Genomic DNA, 26,299 nt, shown 5'->3' on the forward strand with positions numbered 1-26,299 from the left:
TGCTGCCACCAATGAACATTTCGTGTAAGGACCACAAAGACAAGATAATTGAAATTGGGGCTTATATGGAAGAGAAGAGACAGTGGTTTTTTCCCCCCTCTCTATTTGCAAGTGGAATAGGAAAGGAAATGACTAACAGTGGTACGAGGTACCCTACATCATGCACTACAGAGTGGCTTGCGGTATGTATGCAGATTTAGAACGTGAGAGGCAAAGAATTCGGGAGACCTTGCTTAGCATGGAGAGGCAGAACTACGGTGCCTTCCACAAGGATATGAGCAACTGTCAGTAAGGTTCCAAAAGCACAAATTGGGTGTCACTCATTCTGTCAACTAAAACTATGGGTCAGGCTGGTATGGCTGATGCAGAGGTAATATACAACACTGGGTCCTTTCTGAGAGGAATGGAAGAAAGAGTACTATGCAGCAGTAGTCTCCTTGACAGTTCAGAGTTTATTAGAGGGGCTAATAGCCCACCAGATGATGTAGAACCTTGATACTCCTGAAGAAGTGAAAGGAACAGACACTGAAAGGTTATAAGGTGACAGGTTTTAGGTCCCTGTAACAGATCAGCCCCAATTCATTGCCTGAGTATTAACCAAATATGGAAAAGGGGAAGGAGGAGGGGGAGGGAGTGTGAGAAAACATGTGCAGTACAAGCTACAGAGGATACCCGCAGATCCTGGCAGAGGGCTGCAAGGCACATTCCAACTGGTAATCCCATCCAAGGGCGAGTGTCGGGGGATTGATGCCCCACGTATGCAAACAGAATAGGATATATTGGATGATAAGGAAATTGTCAGTTGGTGACTGTATAGCAGAGCAAGCATTGGTATTGTTGGACCTGAGGAGAGACAAGCCCTGTTCTGGCAACAAGACACTTTTTGGGAGTAGTCTGGAAGGTGCTGGCGACCAGTCAAACTCCACAATGATGGACTGTGTGTATACTTCCAAACCTGAAGACACGGCCGAGCCATAAATCTGGCAACCATAGTCCAAGTAGGACTGGATCACAGCCCGGTAGATACGAAGGGGAGCAGTGCAATTCGCATCCCTAGGAGCTGGGGCAAGGTAACAGACAGCATTAAGTTTTTTCATGTAGTTAGTCTTTAGCTGATGAATATAGGACATCCAAGTCAGATTATTGTCAAAGAGGAGTCCCAAAAATCGACTGTGCACCAACTTACAAATGCTTTGCAAACAGGATGAGTTTTGGATCAAGCTGGACTGTTGTGGTAAAAGGACAAAAATGCATAGCTTCCACTTTTGCAGGGGATAAGAGAAAACTACGGGAAAGGGTCCAAGCAGATGCCTGTTGGATGGCACCTTGCTGATGCTCAGCCAAGGCTACAGCTGCAGGACACCATTCTCTTGGACCCATGGAGAGTTGACTGAAGTAGTAACTCTAACACAGAACGATCGGAAGGTTAAAAACCAATGAATAAAAATTGGTAGGGAGTCTTGATAGCCCCAGTCTTGGAGGGTAAGTAAATGCAATAGTGTTATGTGGTGTCTTATGCCTTATGTAGGTCAAACAAACACTGCAATGAGGTGTTGGTATTTAGAAAAAGCCTTTTGGACTGTCATTTACAACCTCACCAGATGATTGGTTCTGGATCGACCATCCAGAAAAGCACTCTAAAGGGGGGCCAAAGGGCCCAAGATTCAAGGACACGCCAAAATTGGCGGGCAACCATCCTTTCTAGCAGTCTGCACAGCACCTTGGGGAGGCTAATCAGCCAGTAACTGTCAATGATTATTGAGTTTTTGCCCAGCTTAAGGATTGGAATGATGGTAATATTTCACCACTGCAAAGGGAAGACACCATTGAGCCAAATATGGTTGAAGACTCTGGAGAGATGGAGCTGTTGAATAACAGATGCTGTATCACCTAACTGCGGATGGAATCTGGGCCTGGGGCTGTATCAAGAGATGAGGCATGAACCTGAAGTGTTCCCAGTTACTGGATGGTTCATCACATACTTTGGCAAGCCAAGGGGAGAAGGAGAGTGGCACAGCTTCAGTCTGTCACTTCCACATCCAGAAGGCAGCCACATAAGAGGACACTGAGACCATCAGAAAGTAGGGTTGCAAAGTGTCCAGCAGCAATACCCAACGAGTCAGGTAACCTGAAGAAAGAGACCAGATACATGTGGGGACGTTTGGGAGCCCAGAAGATTATGGAGCTTGGCCTGGAACTGGGATGAAGAGGCATCTGTTCCCAGGAAAGAGACAGTGCTCCAAGCATTCCTTCTTACTGTGTTTAATTAGACAGTGAACCTTAGCAGGAAGTTGTTTGAAAGTGATAAGGTTGGTGTATGAAGGATTGCGCTTGAAATGCTGCAGGGCTCTTTGGCGATCCTGAGTAGCTATTGAAGTGTCTTTGGTCCACCAAGGCACAAGTGAGAATGGAGAGGACCTATAGAAAGAGGAATAGAAGTTCCAGTGCCATGGGTGATCACATCTGAGAAATCTTGCACAACTTGTCAAAGTAATTTGACAGAGAGGAGGAGAAAGTAACATCAAAGGCATACAACTACCAGTTGGCTCTCTGAAGCACCCAAAGTGGTAGTTCATACATCTGGTAATGGAAACAAAGTCACAGGCTCACCGAAAAATGATCACTGTCTGAAAGATCATCATGTAGTGACCAATGAAGTAAATCCATGAGATTGGGGGAAGGGAGTGTTAGACAGAGAGCTAAAAAGATGCCACGGGTGGTACTGAAGTGGGTAGGTGTACCATCACTAAGGAGAGACAGATCATGGCCGGTAAAAAGCTGCTCAAGAAGAAGGCTCGTACCAGATGAAACTGTATATCCCACAGGGGTGGTGTGCACTGAAGTCCACAAGTATGAGGAAAGGAGAGGGCAAGTTTATGGATTAAGTTGGTCAACTCAATGTAAGTAATTAGCCTGCCTGGAGGCAAATAAAAGTAGCAATTAGTGGTTGCTGAAGACGTTTGCACCTGCACCACTATTGCTTCCAACATAGTATAATGGGGAACCCACTCACTTACGTCTGTGTGAACCAATGTACAGACCCCTCCAGATGTCTTCTTGGGGCCAGCATGGTTCTGAGAGGATGCACGATAATCATGAAGCATTGGGGAATGGCAGTTAGTGAAGTGTTCCTCTTGTTCAACAGCAGAAATTCCAGAAGGGGAAGAAATAAGGTGCCATAGTTTCAGCAGGTGACAATAATAGCCACTACAGTTTCACTGAATGGTCACATTGTGGGTATCCGGTTAGGCATGAAGGGGCCAAGAGGACTAGCCACACCCCAGGGTCACTGCTTGTCACCGATGGGGATGGAACCACATCAATGAGCATTGGTTTTGAATCCAACTGTGTAGGGGGATCTGGCATCCCCAGGATCGGAGGAGTAGTCTTGTTCCAATTCTCCGTCACAGCCTCTGGTGGCAGAGATTCTTGCTAGGGCCTATTCGAGATGAGTGAGGGAACAGATGAAGAGTGGTCTGATGTCAGGGCTCTGCTCTGTGGATTTCTGGGGAGAGGCATCCTGAGAGGGAGCACTGTCACCAGTAGACATTGAGCCGCATGTGGGAAGTTATTTCTGAAGACAGAGCCATGGGAACCACAACAAAGGAGTACGGTGGCAAAGCTAGTTGGAAAAAAACTGGGTAGTCAGGGAGACGGCTGTGACTTTTTGTATGATTGGTCGTCATATCAAAAAGGTGTGGGCATTTGTATTTTTTTTTCCATGCCTCATTATGTGTCAGGTGGTCAGAAGATTTATATTCCTGTGTTTTCTTTTTTTTCTTGAAGACTGGGCAAACTGGTGAATGTGGAGGATAGTGTTCTGTTTAATTGACACATGAAGGTGGTTCTTCACAAGGATTGTCTTCAGGGCATGATCATCAGCCACTGTCGCATTTTGCGTCTGCCCTGCAGCAGGTTATATGTGACCAAAGCTTAAGCAACTTATGGGTGGTGGAATATAAAGTTACACATCACAACTAGTCCCAATGTCTGACTTTTTCAAGGAGGACATTCCTTTCAAAGACTGATAAGGGTGCCTTTGTATGTTGAACTACCTTGGACCATATTAGAATTTTTGTATGGGGCAAAGGTATGCCACATTTACTATCACATGCATCAAGATTTGTAGTTTGTGCAACAGAGGACACTTTGACTAATAATGATCATTGTACATTTTTTCCCAATTATTCAACTACTCCAAATTTATCTTCAATATGTTCCACAAAAATTTTATTTTTGTCACATAAAAGTATCCCTATCAGTTTGAGTACTTATTAAGTACTGAACAAACTATTTGACTCCCAGATGTTTGGGTCACCCCTCTTCCCATGGTGTAGCCAGGGTAGGAAAAACAGAAGGCTTGAACGTTCTACACCTGTCTGATGATATGGCCTGGTGAGAATGACAATTGCTTTGGTGTAATTTGATATGCTTCGTGAGTGAAATGTCTGCCCTAACGCCATCTACACCTCCCATACGCACACCAAAACGTAGAAAAGGGCATCTGGTATGATGGACACTGCTAGGAGTCCTTATGCCCCAGGAAGATGGGCATATATCCCTTGACTGGCAAGGGGAACTAGTAGTTCAGGTATCAGCAATGCCATCCCTGTGTAGTCTGGAGGCTCATCCAAAAGTGTACATAATGAGCCCACCACATTGGATTGGTTACAGCATTAGATTTGAAGCTCATATAAGAGTCTACACAAGTACTGTGCACAGATGACCTCTAACGCTGCATGCAACAGGCACTATTTAAGGTCTTCTTCCCCAGTTGGTCCACCCTACAGAACAAAAAATTTGAAAATGAAGATCAAACCCAGAAGAGACAAAAAGTTATTCCAACCAAAAGGTGATGCTAAGTAAATGAATTAATACACTGAGAAAGGAAAGCAGGACATAGGGAATAGCCAGGTTGACATCAAAGGCTGTCATAATGAGAAAGACAGTCAGAAATGAGAGATTACAGCACAGGAAAGAAAGTATGTGATGTAAGTAGCTAGGAAGGGGGGGGGGGGGGGGGGGGGGAGGGGGTGAAGCCCCCATGCTTGCCATATCTGTACTCATGAAAGAGTTGTGAACTCCCTAAGGGGCAAATACTGGATGATGTTAATGTCATCACTTACCAAAATAGTGTGTCTGCTGCACAAAGACATGTGGCCGTTCACCCATCAACTAATTCATCAAAAGCAAACAAGGCTTTTTGCTTCATGTGTGTGTGTGTGTGTGTGTGTGTGTGTGTGTGTGTGTGTGTGTGTGTGTGTGTGAGAGAGAGAGAGAGAGAGAGAGAGAGAGAGAGAGAGAGAGAGAGAGAGCACTTACCTGATGGCATGTGAGGATAAGTGCAGCCCAAACAAAAGCCCCAGCAATTCCTTTTGCAGCTTTGGTCTGCAGAAAGATAGGTGCAGCCTCATTTTGGACACTCATAACTGCTGCTCCTGTTATAGCTGACAAAACTGAAGCTGTAGTTGGCTGCGCAACTCCTGAAGTTCCATTTCCTGGTCCAAATGTTGTACTGATGACTCCCTGTACTGTAACTGGCAATGTTGCCGTCACTGCAGAGTTGTCTGTCGTGGACACAGCCATCTTCTAAGCAATCAAGAAGAAAAACAAGAAAGTAAATACGTGATTATATTTAATACAGTTCTATCAACATTTTGAGCGCATTTATCTTCTGCAAACAACATTTTAAAAGAATATTTGCCATATGTCACACTGTTAATTTATGTAGGTCAACTAATGTCATCTGAATACAAGCAAAACTACTACTTTACCAACTGACAGCAGACGAACACTAACAAAAAAGAGGACAAAAACACTAAATCTCAAAGTCAATTGTTCTACTTGGCAAGCAAGGGAAAATATACAATAAGACTAGTGTATTAGGTAGTTATGTGACCAAAAAATACTAAGTCACTGGAAAAATGGCTGAACAGGTGATGAGGGAAAGCAGTAATCAAATGACCATGTGGTGGTGAGTGTGCTATTCCATCACAGGTTTTGGAGCCTCTGAGAGTCTGAATGGTAGGCACGATGATTTTGGGTGGCAGCTACTAAGTTACCGCAGATTTAAGGGAATCAACAGGAGCTATCACCCAAATCTTTCCAAAAATGAGAATTTTCTACCACACATCTGTTCACCAGTAACACTATAAATTGAACGTGTAGTGAAATGTAAAATATGATTAAAGAAGTGCATAATGTCCAAACGAGCACCATATGGTTCTGATACGATAACATATCTCAAGACTTTTCATTGAAGCTTCCATTGTCACCAGATAATACAGAACAACATTTATGTATGATGTTTCAACACTTAATATGATGTTTTCAGTATCCATGCTAAAATATTGTGGGAAAGGTGATGAAATACCAAAAGCATCCACTAAAAAGTCTCGCTCATGAACAATCACTGAATTTACAAACTGTTATAAAACAGAGAACAGTCAACAATGAGACAACAACTGGCAAGGAAACAGTACATTGTAGCAAATTGTCAAATTCATTGCTTAGAAACATAACAGTATCTTTTTTTTAGAATCATGTTGATTGTCAAAAATACTGTAAACCAAAACACTGAAAATTATACTTGGAGTGCACTGTTTGTGAAATCAATCAGATGCAATATAATTTTGAGCTTCATAAGAAACCAATGTGTGTATTTATCCCATGTGTGCAATAAAATATCAATATTTGCAACATTAATAAAAATCATGTATTCACATTTTAGTAATGGTCGCATAAAGATCTTCAGGGTTGCCACAAGTTTCTTCAAGTGAAATTCCCTAATTCTTACCTGATTTCCAGACACATTTTAGCATTTTTCCCTGACAAATTTTGACACTGATTGCTTGACTGATTAACGGGGCACTTTTCAGTGAATGGAATGAAGATCCCGACTGAGGGAAGTGAGATGCATTCCAACCAGCAATCCCACCCTTGGGCAGTGATCGGAAAGGAGACTTGCAAAGACGACAGGCTACATGGGATGGTCAGGGAATCTGCGAATGGCGACTGTGTAAGAAACCAGAAGTTGGCTTTGTCGTATTTGTAGAGGGGAGAATCCCCGCTTCTGTGAGGAGACTGTCAACGAGAGTAGTGCGAAAGGCACCAATAGCCAGATGCACCCCACAATGGTGAAAAGCATCAAGTATTTTCAGAGCGGGAGGAGCTGCTGAGCCATAAACCTGACTACCATAATCTAGTCTGGACAAGACCAGAGCACTGTAAAGATGGAGAAGAGTAGCATGGTCTGTACCCCAAGACGTGTGGGCCAGGAGGCGGAGAGCATTAAGCTTTGCCATGCATGTAGTCTTCAGGCGGTGAATATGGGCCAGCCACATCAGCTTTTCATTTTTAAAAAAATAAAAATTTTAAAAAATCCCCAGAAATGGGACTGTGCTGTAACATCTAGGAGCTGGTCGCCTAAATAAAGTTCTGGATCAGAATGTACTATGAACTGACAACAAAAATGCATAACCCGAATTTTGGAGGGAGAAAATTGGAAGCCATGGGAAACAGCGCATGCAGAGATCCGTCAGATGATGCCTTAGAGCCAGCACTTAGCAGACACTACCGAGTGGGATCTGCACCAGATGCAAAAATCGTTGACATACAACACCAGTGTAATCTAGGGCCAACAGAGGTTACAAGCCCATTGATGGCTATGAGGAAGAGTGTGACACTTAATACAGAATCCTGTGGGATACCATTCCCCTGAATCTGAAGGGAGCTGAGTGAAGTGCCAACTGGAACCCAGAAGAGCAGGAGGGATAAAAAAAATCACAAATAAAAATCAGAAGGGGGCCGCAAAAGCCCGTCACGGAAGGTAACTAAAATGCAATGGCACCAAGCCATTTCGTATGCCTTATGTGGGTCAAAGAAGACCATGACAAGGTGCCAACAGTTAGTAAAAGCCAGTCGGATTGCAGTTCCAAATCTGAGTAAATGGTCCAGTTGCCCGCCTGGTTAGCCATGTGGTCTAACACACTACTTTCTGGGTGGAAAGGTGTGCTGGTTCCCAGCACAAATACACACAGCAGGGGCCGAACCGCACAATAACCCTGGGTTCGGTGTGGGGCGGCAGTGGGGTGAGTGGACTGCTGTAGCCTGTTGTGGGTTTGTGTATCACTGAGGGCTACTGCGGGAACCAAGGCTCTCCGTCATTTCTAGGTCCTCAGTTCCATACAATACAATACAATACAATACAAATGGTCAGTCGGAGATCAGCCTTCCCGAAAGTCACACTGATACCAGGACAAAAGGCCCCGACATTCAAGTACTCAACTTAATCAGAAGCTAACCATCCTCTCAAGCAGTTTACAGAGTACACTCACCAGGCTAATTGGGCAGTAGCTGTCAAGAGACATTGGGTTTTTCCCAGGCTTATGGATGGGGATAACTATACCATCTTGCCGCTGCAAAGGGAAGGCACGCATGAGCCAAATGTGGTTGAAGACCCTTAGTAGATATTACCTCTGTGTAATGTCCAAGTGTCAGATCATCTGGCTGTGGATGGAATCTGGGTCTGGGGTCATGTCATGTGAGATTCAGCTTGGTCTTTTCAGCTCTGTGTTTCTGCCGGAGAAAGGTGGCAGGATAGAAAGAGGATGCTGATGCAAAGTGTGTCACGAGGTGTTCTGGAAGGACCAATGGATCAGTAGAAAGAGCACCTTGGAGGATAATCCCCTGGGCAGTTGACTGTCACTGGTTGCCCAGAAGGCTGCAGAGCCTGGATCAAACCTGCGATGAAGAGCCATACATTCCCAGGGAGGAAACAGCACTCCCAGCATTGCTTTTTACTCTGCTTAACAAGGTAACGAGCCTCAGCACAGAAACGCTTAAAAGCAAGGAGGATGGTCTGTGAAGGGTGTTGTTTAAATCGTTGCAATGCCCATTTGCAGCGCTGGACAGCTACTGCTACTCCCTTTGTCCACTGTGGTACTGATCAACAATGAGGGGGACCTGTGGATAGGGGGACAGCAGTGCCAGTAGCATGAAGAATAGTGGCAGAAATACCCTGCACGACTGCATCAATGCAGTTCAAGAGACAGGTGTTGAAGTGCACAGCAGATGTATATGAAGGGTAAGGCTGGAAAGGCAGAAACATGAACTGAGACAGAACTACGTTAAGGAAGAGATGCAGCCACAGTAGAGCGGCCAGAGAGTTTAATGCATTTTATGTGTCAAACGTCCGTCCTGGTACCATCCTCTCTGAACAGGGGCGTGTCTTGTGGGCACCACCCAGCAGCAGCAGCAGCAAAGGCCAGCCGCCTGGCAGGACAGTTGTTGCCGGGAGTTCTGATGCCCCAAAAAGATGGGCAACCATTCCTAGGCTTGCACAAAGCATTCACAGCACAGCTACCAGCAGTGTTATCCCTGTGGTATCTGGGGGCTCAGCCAGATAGGTACATAACAGCCCCACCACATGGACTGGCTACCGAGCTGGTGACCTAGCAAGGAGGTTGGGAGCGGGGTGGTGGGAGAGTGGAGATGGGAGAGGGATTTCTTCCCCATCTGAATCACACTACATATTTCAAATTTAGAGATGATCAAATACCTGACAGCGACCAAAAAAGAAAAGCCAAAATGGAGGAGGAAAAGCAACCAACCAAAATTGCAATACAAAGCAAAATCATGAGGATAGCCAGGCTGACATAAAGGAGGACACCAAGAGAAGTAATGGAAGGGGCAAAGGGAAAGGAAGAAGGACAAGGAAGCAGAATAAAGGGGAAGGAAAATGTGTTTTAGCACAAGGAGCAGCATGAAGTCTGTTTTTCGATGAGATACGTTTTAAACATTCTTTTACTTGTGATCAAAGGCACAATCCCAAGCTGCCTCCATTGTATCATTACCTCTGTGGTGAGCTAACAATATAAAGAATATCCCTCTTTGTTAAAGATAAATATCAAACTATGCTTCATTCTACTGATGAGCGAGTAATTATTTTGCAGATCATGTGCCAAGTAGAATTAATATTAGCACTCCCTGTGCAGTCCTTGAAGATGGCTATAGAAGCTCCCTCTGATTCCATCATACAATTCCCACACTCTTTTCTGCCTTGTGGAGATACCAACACACTAAATATTATTGTGCTATTCTATCACCTATTCTTAGAGTTTATGCTACAGAAGAATTGCTCCTTGTCAGAATTTATTTGTTCCAACCTCAGTAAAGAACATTTATATCAGTGCTGAGTGCAGTCATGGGTCGCTTTTCTGCTGTTTTCTCATTATGCTGTCCCACCATTACAGACACTACTAATCATAGACAGTTGATTTGCACTCAGTTGATTACTTCCCTCTTTGCCTCCACCTGTTAGGCTGAGCAGTGCCTAAAGGTGTTCAGCAGGATTAGTTGGTCTTATTGTAAAGCAGTTAACTTATTTTGTTGCCACATCTGACATTCAAGCATGATCCATCACTCTGATCAATATTTTAAAATGTATTAGCTGTGGGGTATAGGAACAAACCAAGCCATTCCAACTTCATAAGATCAGGGTTGCCACAATCAGCGAATATCAGGGAATATCATATGTATCAGGGAAATTCGGGGAAAAAAAAAACACTGAAAAAATCTAGTTTTTGTCTCAGTAGCTGAAGTGGTTCGTTTACTGAGATGTCTTGCATCATCACTGGCTGGGTGCAGTTGAGTATGTGAGCCACTTTCCTACTCCATCATTCTCATTGTTTCTTCCCCGTCTGCCACTCCCCTCAGCTTTCAGTCAGTGCTGTCACCACTTCTTGCTGCTAGCCTAGCAGCTGCTGATGAGAAGCAGGGAGGCACGAGGAGAGGTTTGTTTGGATCTGTTTCTCAGATATTGTTGATGCAGCAGACAGAGACAGTGGTCATGTGTGCATGAGTTGTGTCTGAATGATTGTGTGAATGTGTATGTGCTCTCGTGTTCTGACAAAGGCTATGGCCAGAAATTTAGTTGTGAGAATGTGATTGTCTTTTCTGTGTGCCTGTCTGCAGCTCAGTGATCATCTGTACAGTGAGTTGCTACCTATCCTCATTAGTATGATTTTCAGAGTATTCACGCAAGTTATCTGTTGCATGGATTGATCACTGCAGTCTCATTTTGTCAACATTGTGTCTGTAACATGTAAATAGCTGGCCGAACAGGTGGACTTCCATGATAGGCAGACAGGCTAATCTGTGCTCTGGCTAAATGTCAATAGTAGATAACAACAAGGTCCAAATCAGTCCATGAAAAAACCACTGAGCACAGAGTTGTCATCGACAGATACACAACAGAGCTTACTGAATATAACAGCTGGTTGACACGTGGGTCCATGAAGGTCTGTGGCAGCCGTTAAATCTGCCACGGGTGTTTAGCTATGCAATCAAGTGCCATCAGTTGTATCCTTCTGTGCCATACCTAGTGACCTCATCAGATGTACAGCATAATTATACCGAACAACAGAAAATCCCGGACAACAGCCAGAGGCTGTGGTCATGTGTGTTTGAGTTGCATTTGGTGTGTGTGTGTGTGTGGGGGGGGGGGGGAGGGGGGCATCTATTCTGACTATATGTTGAGTAGCAACTATCCTTCTCATAAGTATATTGAGCGATTTATCAATACATCTGGCAGTATATACTGAACTGTCAAACCTCGGCATCCATAAAAGGCAATCATTTTGTATGTGTAGGACCTGCCATTCACATAGTAGCAATACAGACACCTTTTTAACACACTAATTGAAGTCATGGACAGTCTCAGCTCCAAAAACGAACATAGTCTTTGGTAGAGAGATGAACACAATTACACAAGTTAAAAATAAAATCAGTAACAATGCACTAAACATTGCATTATTTTTTTGTGTTACAAATAATAAACAATGCTAAGGGGATGTTAAAAAAATGTAATACTGTTCTTAGACCATTTGCTTACAGATATAAGTACAGAAAACTGCAGTGTAGATTTATAAAGGATCGTTATCTCTCTTATCATTGCTGCTAAGTGACTAAGTAAAGGGCATGGTTGGACAATGACACAAGCTGCCGAACTATAAAATATTCTTCTCTAAACCTAAAATACATAAGTTTTCAAGGATATTGACACACTAAACATGGATGAAGCATAGAAAAAAAAAATGTACATGCAAAATTCTTTATGTTCTGCACATGGTTCAAATGAACTTTTGAGACATTTCCAAAAGTGGCCACATTAGCAGCTGCAGCTGCTGAAGTCGTGGAAAATAAATGGATGACTGCAGGTTCTGAGCATATTACACATTTCTGTTCTTTAGAAAACACTATATTAATTCAGACTTGCTAAATTATCATCACACTTACAGAAATATATACTGGAGGACACTGCTTACTGCAAAATCAGTTAGTGATAAAATAATATGTAATGTAGAAAATAAAATAAAGCAGTATGGGGCAACATACAATGGGTTTTCAATAAGTACGCAACCAATTTTTTTCCGCAGTCAATTTTGGTTGGAAAAATGCAGAGTTTGTTGTGGGACATCATGGAATATTCCCATTTCAGTACCTTTTTTCAAGAAGTTCTGATAGGTTTCGGCACTATATATAGCCTACAAAATGGCATCTAAAATAAAGGTGTGTTCCAAGCAGAGAGCTGTCATTAAGTTTGTTTTGGTAGAATACCAGAGAATCGCAGATACTCATAGGTGCTTGAATAAAAGCAGTGAACAAACACACAGTGAGCTGTTGGACGAGACATCTGTCTTCATCGCAAGAAGACTGAGCAAACCTGTCTGATCTCTCATGTGCTGCCGGCCACACACAGCTGTGACTCCTTTAATGTTGGAATGTGGAGACACACACATTCGAAGTGATTGACAGACGCAAGGCCTCACACAGGCCTGTGTTCCTTAGAGAAACTCTCAACACTTCATAGAACTGTTGTTCCTCATCCACTCTACAGCCCGGATCTCACACCTACCAACTTCCATCTGTTTGGCCCAATAAAGGGTGCACTCCACAGGAAGTAGTATGTGGATGATGGGCTGGTTATTGATGCAGCAAGGTGTTGGCTCCAATGTCAACCAGTAGAGTGGTATCAGGCAGGCATACAAACCCTCCTAGTAAGGGTGTGTAAGGATGTCTCAATGATCGGAGATTATGTTGAAATATAGGGTTTTGTAACCAAAAGATTGGGGATTAATATGGCTTATTGGCATCCTGCATAAAACCAATCTGTTTTTAGAAAAAAATGAGTTGCATTATGTACTGAACACCCCTACGACAAAAAGAAACTGGAAAAGGCAGACAAGTACAATAAAATATATTCAAAAACTGAAGCCGAGAAAGCAAATGGAACCCACAAGGATGTGCACAATTTAGCAGTAGCTATATGATATTTAACAGTGAACATAAGGAAACAAACCGCATGAATTTCAACTTAAAGACAGTAAACAAATCTACCGTATTAAATGTAAATGAAGATCTATGGGTTGTGTAACAAACTCTGAGTTTTAGATATAACTATTTATTGTCTGGTGAAACATTGTTGCGATGCCTCGTGTAAGGAGCAGAAATGCATACCATCACATTTCCGACTTTGATAAAGGTCACATTGTAGCCTATCGTGACTGCGGTTTATCTTATCGTGACATTGCTTCTCGCGTTGGTCGACATCCAATGACTGTTAGCAGAATATGGAATCGGTGGGTTCGGGAGGGTAATACGGAATGCCGTGCTGGATCCCAATGGCCTCGTATCACTAGCAGTCGAGATGAAAGGCATCTTATCTACATGGCTGTAACGGATCATGCAGCCACGTCTCGATCCCTGAGTCAACAGATGGGGATGTTTGCAAGACAACAACCATCTGCACGAACAGTTCGATGACGTTTGCAGCAGCATGGACTATCAGCTCAGAGACCATGGCTGCGGTTACCCTTGAAGCTGCATCACAGACAGGAGCGCCTGCAATCGTGTACTCTACGATGAACCTGGGTGCATGAATGGCAAAACGTCATTTTTTCGGATGAATCCAGGTTCTGTTTACAGCATCATAATGGTCACATCCGTGTTTGGCGACATTGCGGTGAACGCACCTTGGAAGCGTGTATTCGTCATTGCCACACTGGCATATCACCCGGCGTGATGGTATGGAGTGCCATTGGTCACACGTCTCGGTCACCTCTTGTTCGCATTGACAGCACTTTGAACAGTGAATGTTACATTTCAGATGTGTTACGACCCGTGGCTCTACCCTTCATTTGATCCTTGCGAAACCCTACATTTCAGCAGGATAATGCACAACCACATGTTGCAGGTCCTGTACGGGGCTTTCTGAATACAGAAAATGTTCTACTGCTGCCCTGCCCAGCACATTCTCCAGATCTCTCACCAATTGAAAACGTCTCGTCAATGGTGGCCGAGCAATTGGCTCATCACAATACACCAGTCACTACTCTTGATGAACTGAGGTATCATGTTCAAGCTGCATGGGCAGCTCTACCTGTACACGCCATCCAAGCTCTGTTTGACTGAATGCCCAGGTGTATCAAGGCTGTTATTACGGCCAGAGGTGGTTGTTCTGGGTACTGATTTCTCAGGATCTATGCACCCAAATTGCATGAAAATGTAATCACATGTCAGTTCTAGTATAATATATTTGTCCAATGAATACCCGTTTATCATCTGCATTTCTTCTTGGTGTAGCAATTTTAATGGCCAGTAGTGTAGAATGTTGTAACCATATTATGCCCTTATGGTTCTATCAACAGAGTGTAACAGTCAGTGTCTTAAGCTGATGTACTATTCTGATGTAAACTCTAATCTTAGCTATGGGTTATTTTTCTGGAGAAAACTAAAGACTGGAGTACCACCAGTTGGTATTGACCCATGACGTCATCAAGATGGCAGACATCCCTATTTCAAGCTTATACAATATGGTGACATCACTCATTATACATGCAGACAGACAAAAATAATATAAAAAATATGTAGTTATGGAAATAACACGAAACTAGCAGCTTGATATCGAAATTAGGTGGTTTTGTATGGGGACAAACTAAATATATGTCAATTCTAATAATGAAGACATACCAAAACAAAAACCAACATAAAAATCAAGCAAACAAAATCCTCGGCAGTCAACAAAGAATAAAGTCTAATCGTCATGAACATGCCGTGTCCCAGTGCAGTATGCAGGGACCTACATGTGAACTACTTCATATCCAAACAACACACCACACTAATAACTCCAAACTTAAAAATGAATTTATTGCCCATAACTGCCAACATAAACAAGCATCCCAAGCTAGATAGCTCCACTTTATACTCCAACATGACTCTGCCAACACAACCCATTCCAAGTATGTAGCGCCGCCATGACATGCCTCAAGGCAAAATAGCTATATCATGCATAAAAGGAGACAGGCTTCGGTTGACCCATTTGCTAGGGACAGAATGCAAGAAACATGGTCGAAATTTCTGAACTGAAGAAAGAGGTCAAAAGAATAAGAACCAAATGTAGTAATCAGGCTCACTGCATGGACATATTTTTTTAAAAAAAAAAAATAGGTATCCCTACTGCAACAAGTTAGTTCATATACTCATCTGTTGTGCACATGAGGAAGAACATTATTAAGTAAGGTATGCCACTAATAGTTTTATGCATGGTCATGTAACAAGAGCCAATTTAGATTTACATTTAATGAAGTGAAAACAAACAAAAAATATTTAACAGCATTTTTTTTAAACAGGGCAAAATTGCATAACAACTTGGCAAGGTGCTACAGGATATAATTAAAATACATTTATTTACAAAGGCAGTCAAAGTGTACCCCTCAAATAGAGCATACTACAAAATTAAAGATTATTTATAGAATTCAGAGTAGGGGTAAATGATATCTAAATCACTTCTGTATGATATAATACACAGTAACAATTTTACACCCTAGATCTAAATGCACAACACTAATGTCTCCACAATTTTTTCTGAGTTCAACATCACACACATCATGAGGAAATGTTGACTCAAATTTTCAGATAGGAGGAAAGGACGACATGAAGATGTAGCAGAGACGTGCCAGCATGGGCATCATCGTAGAGTCATTTGGAAATGTATGTAGCATGCAGTGATAAGTGTGGAGAAGCTAAATGGACAGTGTACACAATCATAAACCAACTTGTTCCAAGTATTTAGAAATATGAGAGCGTTGTATGTTGGGTATAACTAAACAAGGTAGTGTTTTTGTTACAAAACTGGCATCAGATTTGGGATGATGGAGGCTTATATGCTGTCCAGCCATCTTGATTTAGGTTTTACCCAATCACTGCAGGCAAATGCCAGGATGGTTCTTACAACATGACAATGGCCGACCACCCAGCCACTACTCCTTAAACATGTGTGTATATTCATATGTATGTATGTAAGGCATGTTTTTCCTTGTATTGGGCTGACAAATCCTATATCATGATAAAATTATCCTTAGTTGAAGAAATTAGGCAATAATACTAACACAGAATCTATGAATATTCTTTAGTGGTCTTGATATCATTACCACAGGGGCCACAAAAACAAAATTATACTAACACTATCTCAAAGAAAGACATAACAGGATATTCTTGTTACATTTTATCCACAAACTGGATGTATATTGTAGAGGTACACAGCTGTGGTAAAAATAGGCTATTTATTCTATTGAAGCAAGCACTAAGAGTATTGTCTAAAGTTGACAACCAAACATCTTGAAGAAACATCTTCAAGGACCTGAGGATGACAATACCTGTACTCCCTAAAGGTACTTTTGCTTAATAACAAAAGTGAAATTACAACAAACTAGGCAACTCACAACCACAATTCCTGAAGTATGAATGATTTTCATATGGCCTATACATCCCTATTTACTCAGGACAGTTACAAACTTGGAAAAAAAAATCCTTGAGAATTACTTTAAGATGCAAGGAGGAAGATGGTGTCAAGAAGTACATGGGGGCAAGGGGGAGGGGGGGGGGGCAGCATACCACAATAATAACTTTTCTTTCCTCTCAGCTGAGCTATATACCAACCATAAGCAGTAGTCTAACCACAGTTTTTAAACATCGACAATTTATATGGAATAATATTCATATGATTAACACACTTTAAGATATAAAATATTTTAAAATTCATGATTTATAAAATTCCATTTCAATTATAGGTTATAACTGCAGAATTCCCTGAGATTTTATGAAATTCCCTGAGAGTTCCCTGATTTTCCCTGGTGAAACATAACTCCCTGAGAATTCCAGGTTTTCCAGGAGTTTTGCCACCCTGTTACTACTTAGAATTGAGTTTTATATTTTGGTGCAAAAATCAAACCGGTTCCTGTAGACAGCAGACAAGAAACTGAAAATCACTAGATATTCAAAAACAAAGTTACTAATGTCACATTAGCCACTTCTTTTGACATTTATCATAACATTTGTACCAAGGTATGTAAATTCTGTGTAACTCTAATTAGTCGACTAAAAGAGATCTTTATTTTGTCAGTACACAGACAACCGACCATATTCTACATGAAGTTACACAAGTGCTTCGTTTGAAGTATTAAATAAAAACAGCAGCTGGTGCATGTACACGATCACCATGTAATGCTACTACAAGAAAATAATGTCCAAGATCTGTGGCACAAGATAATAATGTATTGTTCCCCCGAGATCAACTTCTCACTCATCACGGGCTGATGCTGATTAAGTTTTTCAGATAGACTGAAGTTTAATACATAGAGGTGCACATGGGACATAGTACTCTGGAGTTAGCTTTTTTTTAAACAGAATAGAGAGAATGGAAGGGGCACAGCAGCATGTTCACAGTCCAGGAGTCAACAGCAGATATCCACAGCGTGTGCAGTGATGCAGAGCAAAACTACATGTTAACAATATTAAATAGTAAACACTTTTCTTAATGTTCTGCAGTTATATGAGGATTGTTCAATAAGTAATGTCCCACTATTTTTTTCAGAATATATTTATTATTAAGAGTTGGTGACAATATGCAATCAACATGTCTTGTCCATGTCCTATTTTTCTACATCGTCTGCATCACATTCTGTGGCGGTACACTAACATTGTGGAAGAGCATGTATTCCCTGGTGGTAAAAGCTCTTGTCCTGTAGGCGTAGCCATGTTTTCACTACATGACTGACACTCTCATCATCTTCAAAAGTATGTTTCCCGAAGAGAATCTTTAAGAAGCCCAATTCAGATGAAATGGCCTTTCTTTGAATCTTGTGGTCCACTGTGAGCATTTTTGGAACCCATCATGAACACCTCTTTGAATATGTGAGAGTCTCAATCATTGCAGATGCACTTTCAACGCTGACTGACAACTGTAGATCCAATTGTCAAGTTGTGATGCACTGGTTGGCACGAATAATGGTATTCGCACAATTTAACATGTCTGGAGCAGTGGCTGTGACAGGACATCCAGAGTGTGGCTGATCATGGAGCTCTGCTTCTGCATTTCCTGAGCCTGTAACTTTCTTTACCCATCTCCAAACTGCACTCCTATCATCTGCAGCATTTCCATACACTGCACACAAACATTTATGGATGTTCATCATGGTTTCTTTTTCTGCATACAAGAATTCGATAACAGCGTGCTGCTTGTAACGCGAGTCATATGTAGACGCCATTTTGATGCTACACTACGGCTCTGCCATCTGCCAGGATGGTTCGAAACTTCACCAGCGCACAGAACAAACATCAAATGTTTGACTATGTATATTAATGTCTTTTTAAAAAAATTGGGCATTACTTATTGAATGACCCTTGTATTTATAACACATACAATTGTCACCCAACAATGGTCTAAGAAGCCAAAAGCCAATTTGTGAGCAAATAAATGTAATTTTGAAGAACATTAGGAATTGTTCCCTATTTAATAGTGTTGTTATGGCCAGCCAAGCATCAACAGAAAATTCAGTTAATGTTAGCTATGTTTTACATCATAAGTAATTTTGTGCAAAATTATCCATCACCAAAATACAGTACAATAGGGACCAACCAAATGATGGAGTGTAGTTGTTACGTGACTGGCTTCATATTCAGGAGGGTGGAGTTTCCTCTGTAAGGCAAATCAGATTAGGTTTCACACGATTTTCCTAAATCATTTCAAGCAAATGCTGGGTTGGTTCCTACAGCAATGCCACAGCAGACTTGTCTGACACTCATAAAAACATACTTATATATTTTGTCCATATATTCTAAGTGTATGTACATTTATGCTGCCTATTTTCATTGTATTATGATGACAAATTCTTTATCATGGTCAGGTAATTATTGCATGAATAAATTAATAAAAATAAATAAATGAGGTGCAGTGACTTTATTCAAAGTACCTGATTGATTCCTAATATTTCCACACACATATAAAGAAATCTAGAACTAATGCCCATAATAATCAGTGTGGGTAGATTACCACTAGTCAGTTTGTGGATAGTGTACTTTATAGGTTTAGCCTGCATTGACTACCCTTTCATGTAGAAGCTGATGAGTTCAATATACCACCAGGCTCTCTTTCATGGTGAAATTTACAGAACATGATGTGTGGCTGAATGAACTGTATGTTGTATAAAAAAATAATTACCCTACAGAGCACTTTATATCAATTGGGAAATTATGGACGCAATTTCCTTTGCTTAATTTTTTTCTGACAGCTTTATTATTGAAATCAGTAACCTGCCATATACCATAATAGACCAGCTACTGATTTGTAGGTGGTCTTGATGTCTGCATACATTAAAAACAATATGATGTAGACCAAAATACTGTTAAAAATTGAAAACTGATATAATGTTAACTCACTCTGCATCAAAGTACAGGGCTTAAATATTACTTGGAATCTTGACAAGCTAATGGAACAGGATGTAAATGCTATTAACATCCTTGGGATAAATATTATTCCATACTGTTTTGTGATGATAATCTAGAGAAAGAAAGTGGTATGTGAAGTTAGTAACATTGTATATGCTCTGACGAAGGCACACTAAAAAGCCAAAGCATTATGATCACTACCCACTGTGAAATTGAAAGTTGCCCGAGGGCATAGTGGACATATGACATGGTAAGTAAGGTATATAAATGGAGCAGAGACAAATGCGGAATCACTCTAGTGATGACATGGGGCACAAATGCAGAAATACTGGACATATGTTACTTTGGCAAAAGGCAGACCTTTATGACCCTACACCCAGGAACGAGCATCTTGGAAATGGCAAAGCTGGTCAGCTATTCATATGCCACTGTCTTGAGCATCTATCAAAATTGGTTGAAGGACGGTCAAACCATGAGTAGGCGACAAGCTGTTAGACATGCATATCTCACCACAGAATGCGGAAGTTGGAGACTTATCTGTTCTGTAAACCTGGGTAGGCAGCAATCTGTTTCAGATATGTTTTAGGGCACTAAAAGAACTAAGGTCACACATGTCAGAACTTAGAACACTAACACAAAAAAGGAGTTAAAAGTGACCACACATTAAGGCTGATTGACGGACAGAAAGACAGCTAAAAAACAGCTTTTGGAGAAAGGTCCACAAAATACACTGTTGAGACAACAGAGCTCCGGAACTAAAAATTAGCTGTCCTTCGCCATATTGCTACGATGGATAAAAAGTAAAACGGGGTCAACAGCCCATGCATCATTTGCTAAAACGGCCAAAACTTACACAGCAAACATATCGTGGAAAGTAAGTGGTCAAACATAGGGCAATTGGTCAGGAAATAGCGAACCATTAAAGGTTGATGACAATGAGCACAAAGTGGTGGGGTTTACCACTTAACAAATGGTGATGGCTAAAAAGATAGTGCCTAATACACAACCTAGTTAAAATGATCTCCTTGCAGCGAGAGGGCCGAGAAGTAGGCCAAGTACCTGGGACAGGTTTAATTCCCCGGAGCTTGTTCCCATGAAGGTAAGGCCAGTGGTGATGCCAAAGTGACAGTACCTGCTGACAGACTGCAATGTGGAGATCACTGGAAGGAATGGAAGAACTAGTGGGCCAAGGTACGAGGACAGCAGTGCCAGCAGCCTCATTTCCCATCAGACCGACATGACCAGGAACCCACATAAACATCACAGTGACTCCTCCAAGAGTGAGCAAGTAGAAGCTTCCTTGGAATTGTTGCACTAAGGGATGGACTGCATTAAGCATACAGAGGCTCTGAGGGGCACAGAGAGAATCGGAGCAGGTGACACATTTGAAAAGGTACTACGTCGCCTGATAAAAGGTGAAGAGCTTTGCTGTAAATACTGAGCAATGTTCCAGAAGTCAATACTGAAAATGGTTAGTGCCAATGACGAAGGCACACCTGACACTATGGTCAGTCTGAGAGCCATCAGTGTACACAAAGGTACTACCGCTAAGTTCCGTGTAAAGGTTGAGAAAGTTACAGTGATAGATAGAACCTGAAGTAGTGTACTTAGGAAGCAAATGAAGTCCAAGGTGGACATGGGCTGCTGCATGAAGCCAAGGAAGTGACAGGTTCACACCCACCAGGAAAAAGGCATGCAGCATAAAGTTAAGCTGCCGGAGCAATAGCCGAAACCAAACTCCAGGAGATAAGAGAGAAGAGGGACATGCCCCATTATGGCAATCAAAGAAGTCATCAAACAAGAAGGCATAGGATGGCTGGCCAGGCATGGCAGACAAACAGCTTTCTTATCTGCTGAGGAGAACATTACAACAGTATGACAGCGTTAGTTCGACAGCTTCTGCATAATGACTCTCAACTGGTCTAGTGTAAAAGGCGCCAGTGGCCAAATGGATGCCACATTGGTGGATAGTATTTAGACAGCATTAGACAGCGTGAGATGAACAATGATTAGATGCATAATCGAAACACACATCTAGTTTCAAACGGACAAGGGACTGCTACAAATGGAGGAGGATGGTCCGGTCCACTCCCCAGGAAGTACCACTGAGGACACGTACAATATTGAGGGACCAGGTACAGCGGTCAGCCAGGTAAGACATATGGGAGGACCAAGAAAGTTTCATATCAAGAATGAGCCTCACGAATTTTGTAGTTTCAGCAAATGGAAGAGCAACAAGTCCAATATGTAGAGATAGTGGAAGAAATCCACTGCTCTGTCAGAAAAATTCATACAAATGGTTTTGTCTGTGGAAAAGCGAAAGCCACTGTCGATGCTCCATGAGTAAAGATGATCAAGACATCGCTGAAGACACCACTCAAGGAGACAAGTCCATGGAAAATTACAATAGACTGCAAAATCGTCAATGAAAAGGGAGCTGGAGATGCCCGGCAGGAGACAGGCCATAGAGTACAGAGGATACCAGTCCTCCAGGTTAAAAACCATGGCCACAGTCTGGTATTTCTGCAAAAAATCATTCATGAGATGGGCTGACAAAGTGAAGAGATGGTCAACTACAGAATGGCATGCCTGAAATCCACATTATGCAGTGGTTAGTAAATTGTGAGACTCAAGCCACCATGCCAGCTGGGCATGAATCACATGTTCCATCACCTCGCAAACACAGCTGGTGGAAGAAATGAGGCGGTAGCTAGAAGAAGGTGTTTGTCTTTACCGGGCTTAGCTATGGGTAAGACAGAGGCTTCAAGCCAGCATCTAGGAAATGTGACATCTGCCCAGATGCGACTGCATGTATGAAGAAGAAAGTCTTGCCCGCAAGGTGCTGCAACATCTGAATGTGAACATTGTACGGCCCTCGGGTGGAAGATCAGGATGCAGTGAGAGCACGATTTAACTCCTACATAATAAAGGTGGCATTGTAGTATTCATGATTCTGAGAGGAAAAGAGTGTCACTCGAGCCTCCTCCACTCATCTCCAATAGAGAAAGGCAGTGTGATATTGGTGGAGCTCAAAATCTCCGCAAAATAACAGACCAAGATGTTGGAAATAGCAATGGGGTCCACAATGACATCACCTGCTATAGTCAGGCCAGAAACTGGGGAATGAAACTTGGTCCAGAGGGTCGTCAGAGGTTGGCCCACACAATGAAGAGGGAGAGGTATTGTTAAAAGAACTAGTAAATGAAATCCAGCTAGTATTTTTGGTATCCCGAAGAATGCAACGACTGCACACGCAACTGTTTACGATGAAAGCAAGCCCTATCTTAAGGATGACAGTGAAAAATTCTGAGAGCTCACCTCTGCATGTGAATAGCATTGCAGCATGCTTCAGTCCACAGAGGGATTGGTATACAGTGCAGTAAAGGTGAAGTGCAAGGAATGGAACATTCTGCGGCAATAAGGATAAGGTTTGTAAGGTATTCTACCTGGTCATCACAACTGGGGAAATGTTGTTCATCAGGGAGGAGTAAAGCCTCTAGTTGGCCTCTGAAAGCTGCCAATTTGGTTCACATGTAGGTGGGGCAGAAGTCAGCAAATGGATAGCACACAGGAAATGGTTGCTCGAGTATGCGTCAGAGAGAAAGGATCACTTGAGACGATGGACAAGCTGGGCAGTGCGGAAATGAGAGATCCAAATGGGAATAGGTGTGTGTGGAGTCTGAAAGGAATGTGGGTGCTCCAGTGTTAAGGCAGATGAGGTTGAGTTGATTGAAAAGGTCAGCCAAGAGGGCATCTCTTGGACAGGTTTGCAAAGAGCCCCATGGAGGATGGTGAGCATAAAAGTTACTAACCAGCAAAAAGGGGTGAGGGAGTTGCCCAATAAGCTGGAGGAAGTTCACCCTGGTGACATTAAATGACAGAGGGATGTAGACGGTGCAAGGAGAAAAGATGTAGAAAGGAAGGGAAAAGCGGACTGCAACAGCTTGCAGCTGGGTGTTCAGTGAGATGGTGGTTTGACTATGAACATCATTCCAGACGAGAAGGATAACTCCTCCATGAGGTGGAATGCTGCCCTCAGAGGGAAGGTCAAAGAAAGAAATGCAAGAGATCCAAGTGAACATGAGGATGCAATTTTATTTCCTGGAGGCAGAAAACAAATGCACGCTGTGATTCCAAGGGCATCTCTAATTCCTCCTTGTTGGATCTAATGCTGTGAACGTTCCATTGGAGAAGGGTCATGAGAGGGAAATGGGAGGGGAGAAGAAATGAAGTGTTGTCACAGCGGCAGCTGCCAAGTGGTTGGTTTAAAGGAGGGGTGGGGGGGGGAGGGGGGGGGGGGGAAGGGACCAAACTGTGAGGTCATCAGTCCCTTGTTCTTGGTAAAATAAATACACAAGGGAAAGAAGAAAAGAAAGAAAACGTACAGCACAGTAACAGGAGAATGGAAGAACCAGAAGAACAACAGGAGGACAAAACAGGAAAAGAAAACCACAGAGAGAAGCAAGAAATGGTAGAAGGGATAAAAACAAGAGAGCAGATGACCGTGGCTGGCCAACCATGAGAATAAAAAGAAAAAGCCAGCCACTCTGTGACACATTAAAACATCCAGCCTAAAAGCATTAGAGTGGAGAACACAAAGGGACAAAGGACATGCGCAAAAAATTATATAGAATGATAAAACCCACTGTCATGTATAAAAAGTAAAACTAAATTAACTGATGAGGCATTGTCAGCTAAAATTAATGGCAACAAGTCCGGTAACTGAAGGGTCCGTCACAGGGCAGCCAAAGAAGGACAGCTCACCAAGATATGGGCCACTGTCAGCTGGGCGCCGCACCGACACTGAGGTGTGTCATCACGGCTCAGGAGGTAGCCATGTGTCACACAAGCGTGGCCATGCGGAGCCAACAGAGAACCACAGAGTCCCTGTGAGAGGCCCGCGTGGAGGTCTTCCACACATTCGTAGTCCCCTTCATGGCACATAGTTTGTAGTGCTTACTGAGGTTATTCCATTCCGTCTCTCAAAGCCACAAAACCTCGTGCCATAGTACTGAATGCAGGTCAGTTGCAGAGAAGCTGATCTCCATAAGCAGTTTCCGCGTAGGCTGTTTAACCAGCCTGTCGGCAAGTTTGTTGCCTGAAATTCCGACGTGACCTGGGGACCCGAGAAACACCATTGAACGACTCTACCGTTCCAGTGCATAGATGGACTCCTGGATGGTTGCTACCAAAGGATGACGAGGGTAGCACTGGTCAATAGCTTGTAGGCTGCTCCAAGAGTCAGTGCACAGAAGAAATGACTCCCCAGGGCATGAATGGATGTGCTCAAGAACACAAGATATAGCCACCAGCTCGGCAGTGAAAACACAGCATACATCAGGCAAGGAATGCTGTTCAATATATCCCCCATGGGCACACACGAAGCCGATGTGATCATCAGCCATTGAGCCATCGGTGTAAACCACTTCAAAGTCTGCATATTTGTCAAAAATCAAGAGGAAGTGGCAGTGGAGAGCCGCTGGGTTAAATGAGTCCTTAGCACCATGTGAAAGGTCCAGGCTAAGCCGCGGCCTAGGTGTACACCATGGAGGTGTATGTGAATGGACCTCAAGTATATGTGGTAAAGGCAGGGACTCCAGTTCGGAAGAAGGGATCAGACACACAAACAGCAATTGAAAGCCATGACCTGGGCTGCCGATGCAGGAGATGAACCACTGCAGATGGTAAAAGGAGACGGTAATTCGGATGCGTAGGAGAACTATGAAAATGTGCAACATAACTGGCCAGCTGATGTGCACACCAAACCTGCAATGGAGGGACTCCGGCCTCCACCAGGATGCTGGTCACTGGACTCATCCTAAAAGCTCCTGTTGCTAGGTGAATGCCACAGTGGTGCACTGGGTCAAGCAAATGCAACACTGAGGGTGCCACCGAACCATAAACCAGACTCCCATAGTCAGGGCAGGATTGAACAAGGGCTCTGTAGAGCTGCAGCAGCGTAGAGCGATCTACACCCCAGTTGGTGTTGTTCAGGCAGCGGAGGGCATTGAGGCACTGCCAGTGCTTCCACTTAAGCTGATGAAGATGAGAAAGCCAAGTCAATTGGACGCTGAAAACCAGTCCTAAGAATCGGTATGTCTCCACTACAGTGAGTGATATCGTCATTAAGGTAAAGTTCTAGTTACGGATGAACTGTACGATGCTGGCAGAAGTGCATAACACACGACTTTGCGGCCAAAAACTGGAAACCGTAGGCTACAGTCCACGACTGCGCCTTGTGGATGGCTCCCTGTAGGCGCCGCTCAGCAACACCAGTATTCGTGGAGCAGTATGAAATGCAGAGAAGTCGTCTGCATACAGAGAATGTGAGACGGATTGCCCTATGGCTGCTGCTAGACCATTAATGGCCACTAAAAATAGAGATACACTCAATACAGAGGCCTGTGGGACCCCATTCTAGTGGATATGGTGGCAACTATGGGAGGCATCAACTTGGACACAGAAAGTCTGAAGTGATAGAAAATTGTTGATAAAAATCGGGAGTGGGCCTCGG

General features: G+C 42.9%; 1 protein-coding gene across 3 annotated transcripts in view; it reads right to left on the reverse strand.

The window, feature by feature from the left end:
• LOC124788126 (transmembrane protein 184B) overlaps nt 1-26,299 on the reverse strand; it is a 143,448-nt gene that overhangs the window by 107,025 nt on the left and 10,124 nt on the right. For all 3 annotated transcript variants that reach the window (XM_047255262.1, XM_047255261.1, XM_047255263.1), the window contains one exon: nt 5,323-5,589. In XM_047255262.1, the coding sequence (XP_047111218.1) occupies nt 5,323-5,586 (264 nt within the window). In that variant the 5' untranslated portion in view covers nt 5,587-5,589. The remainder of the gene's footprint in view (nt 1-5,322; nt 5,590-26,299) is intronic.

The sequence above is a fragment of the Schistocerca piceifrons genome, chromosome 3, assembly GCF_021461385.2.
Source record: "Schistocerca piceifrons isolate TAMUIC-IGC-003096 chromosome 3, iqSchPice1.1, whole genome shotgun sequence".
NCBI lineage: Eukaryota > Metazoa > Arthropoda > Insecta > Orthoptera > Acrididae > Schistocerca > Schistocerca piceifrons.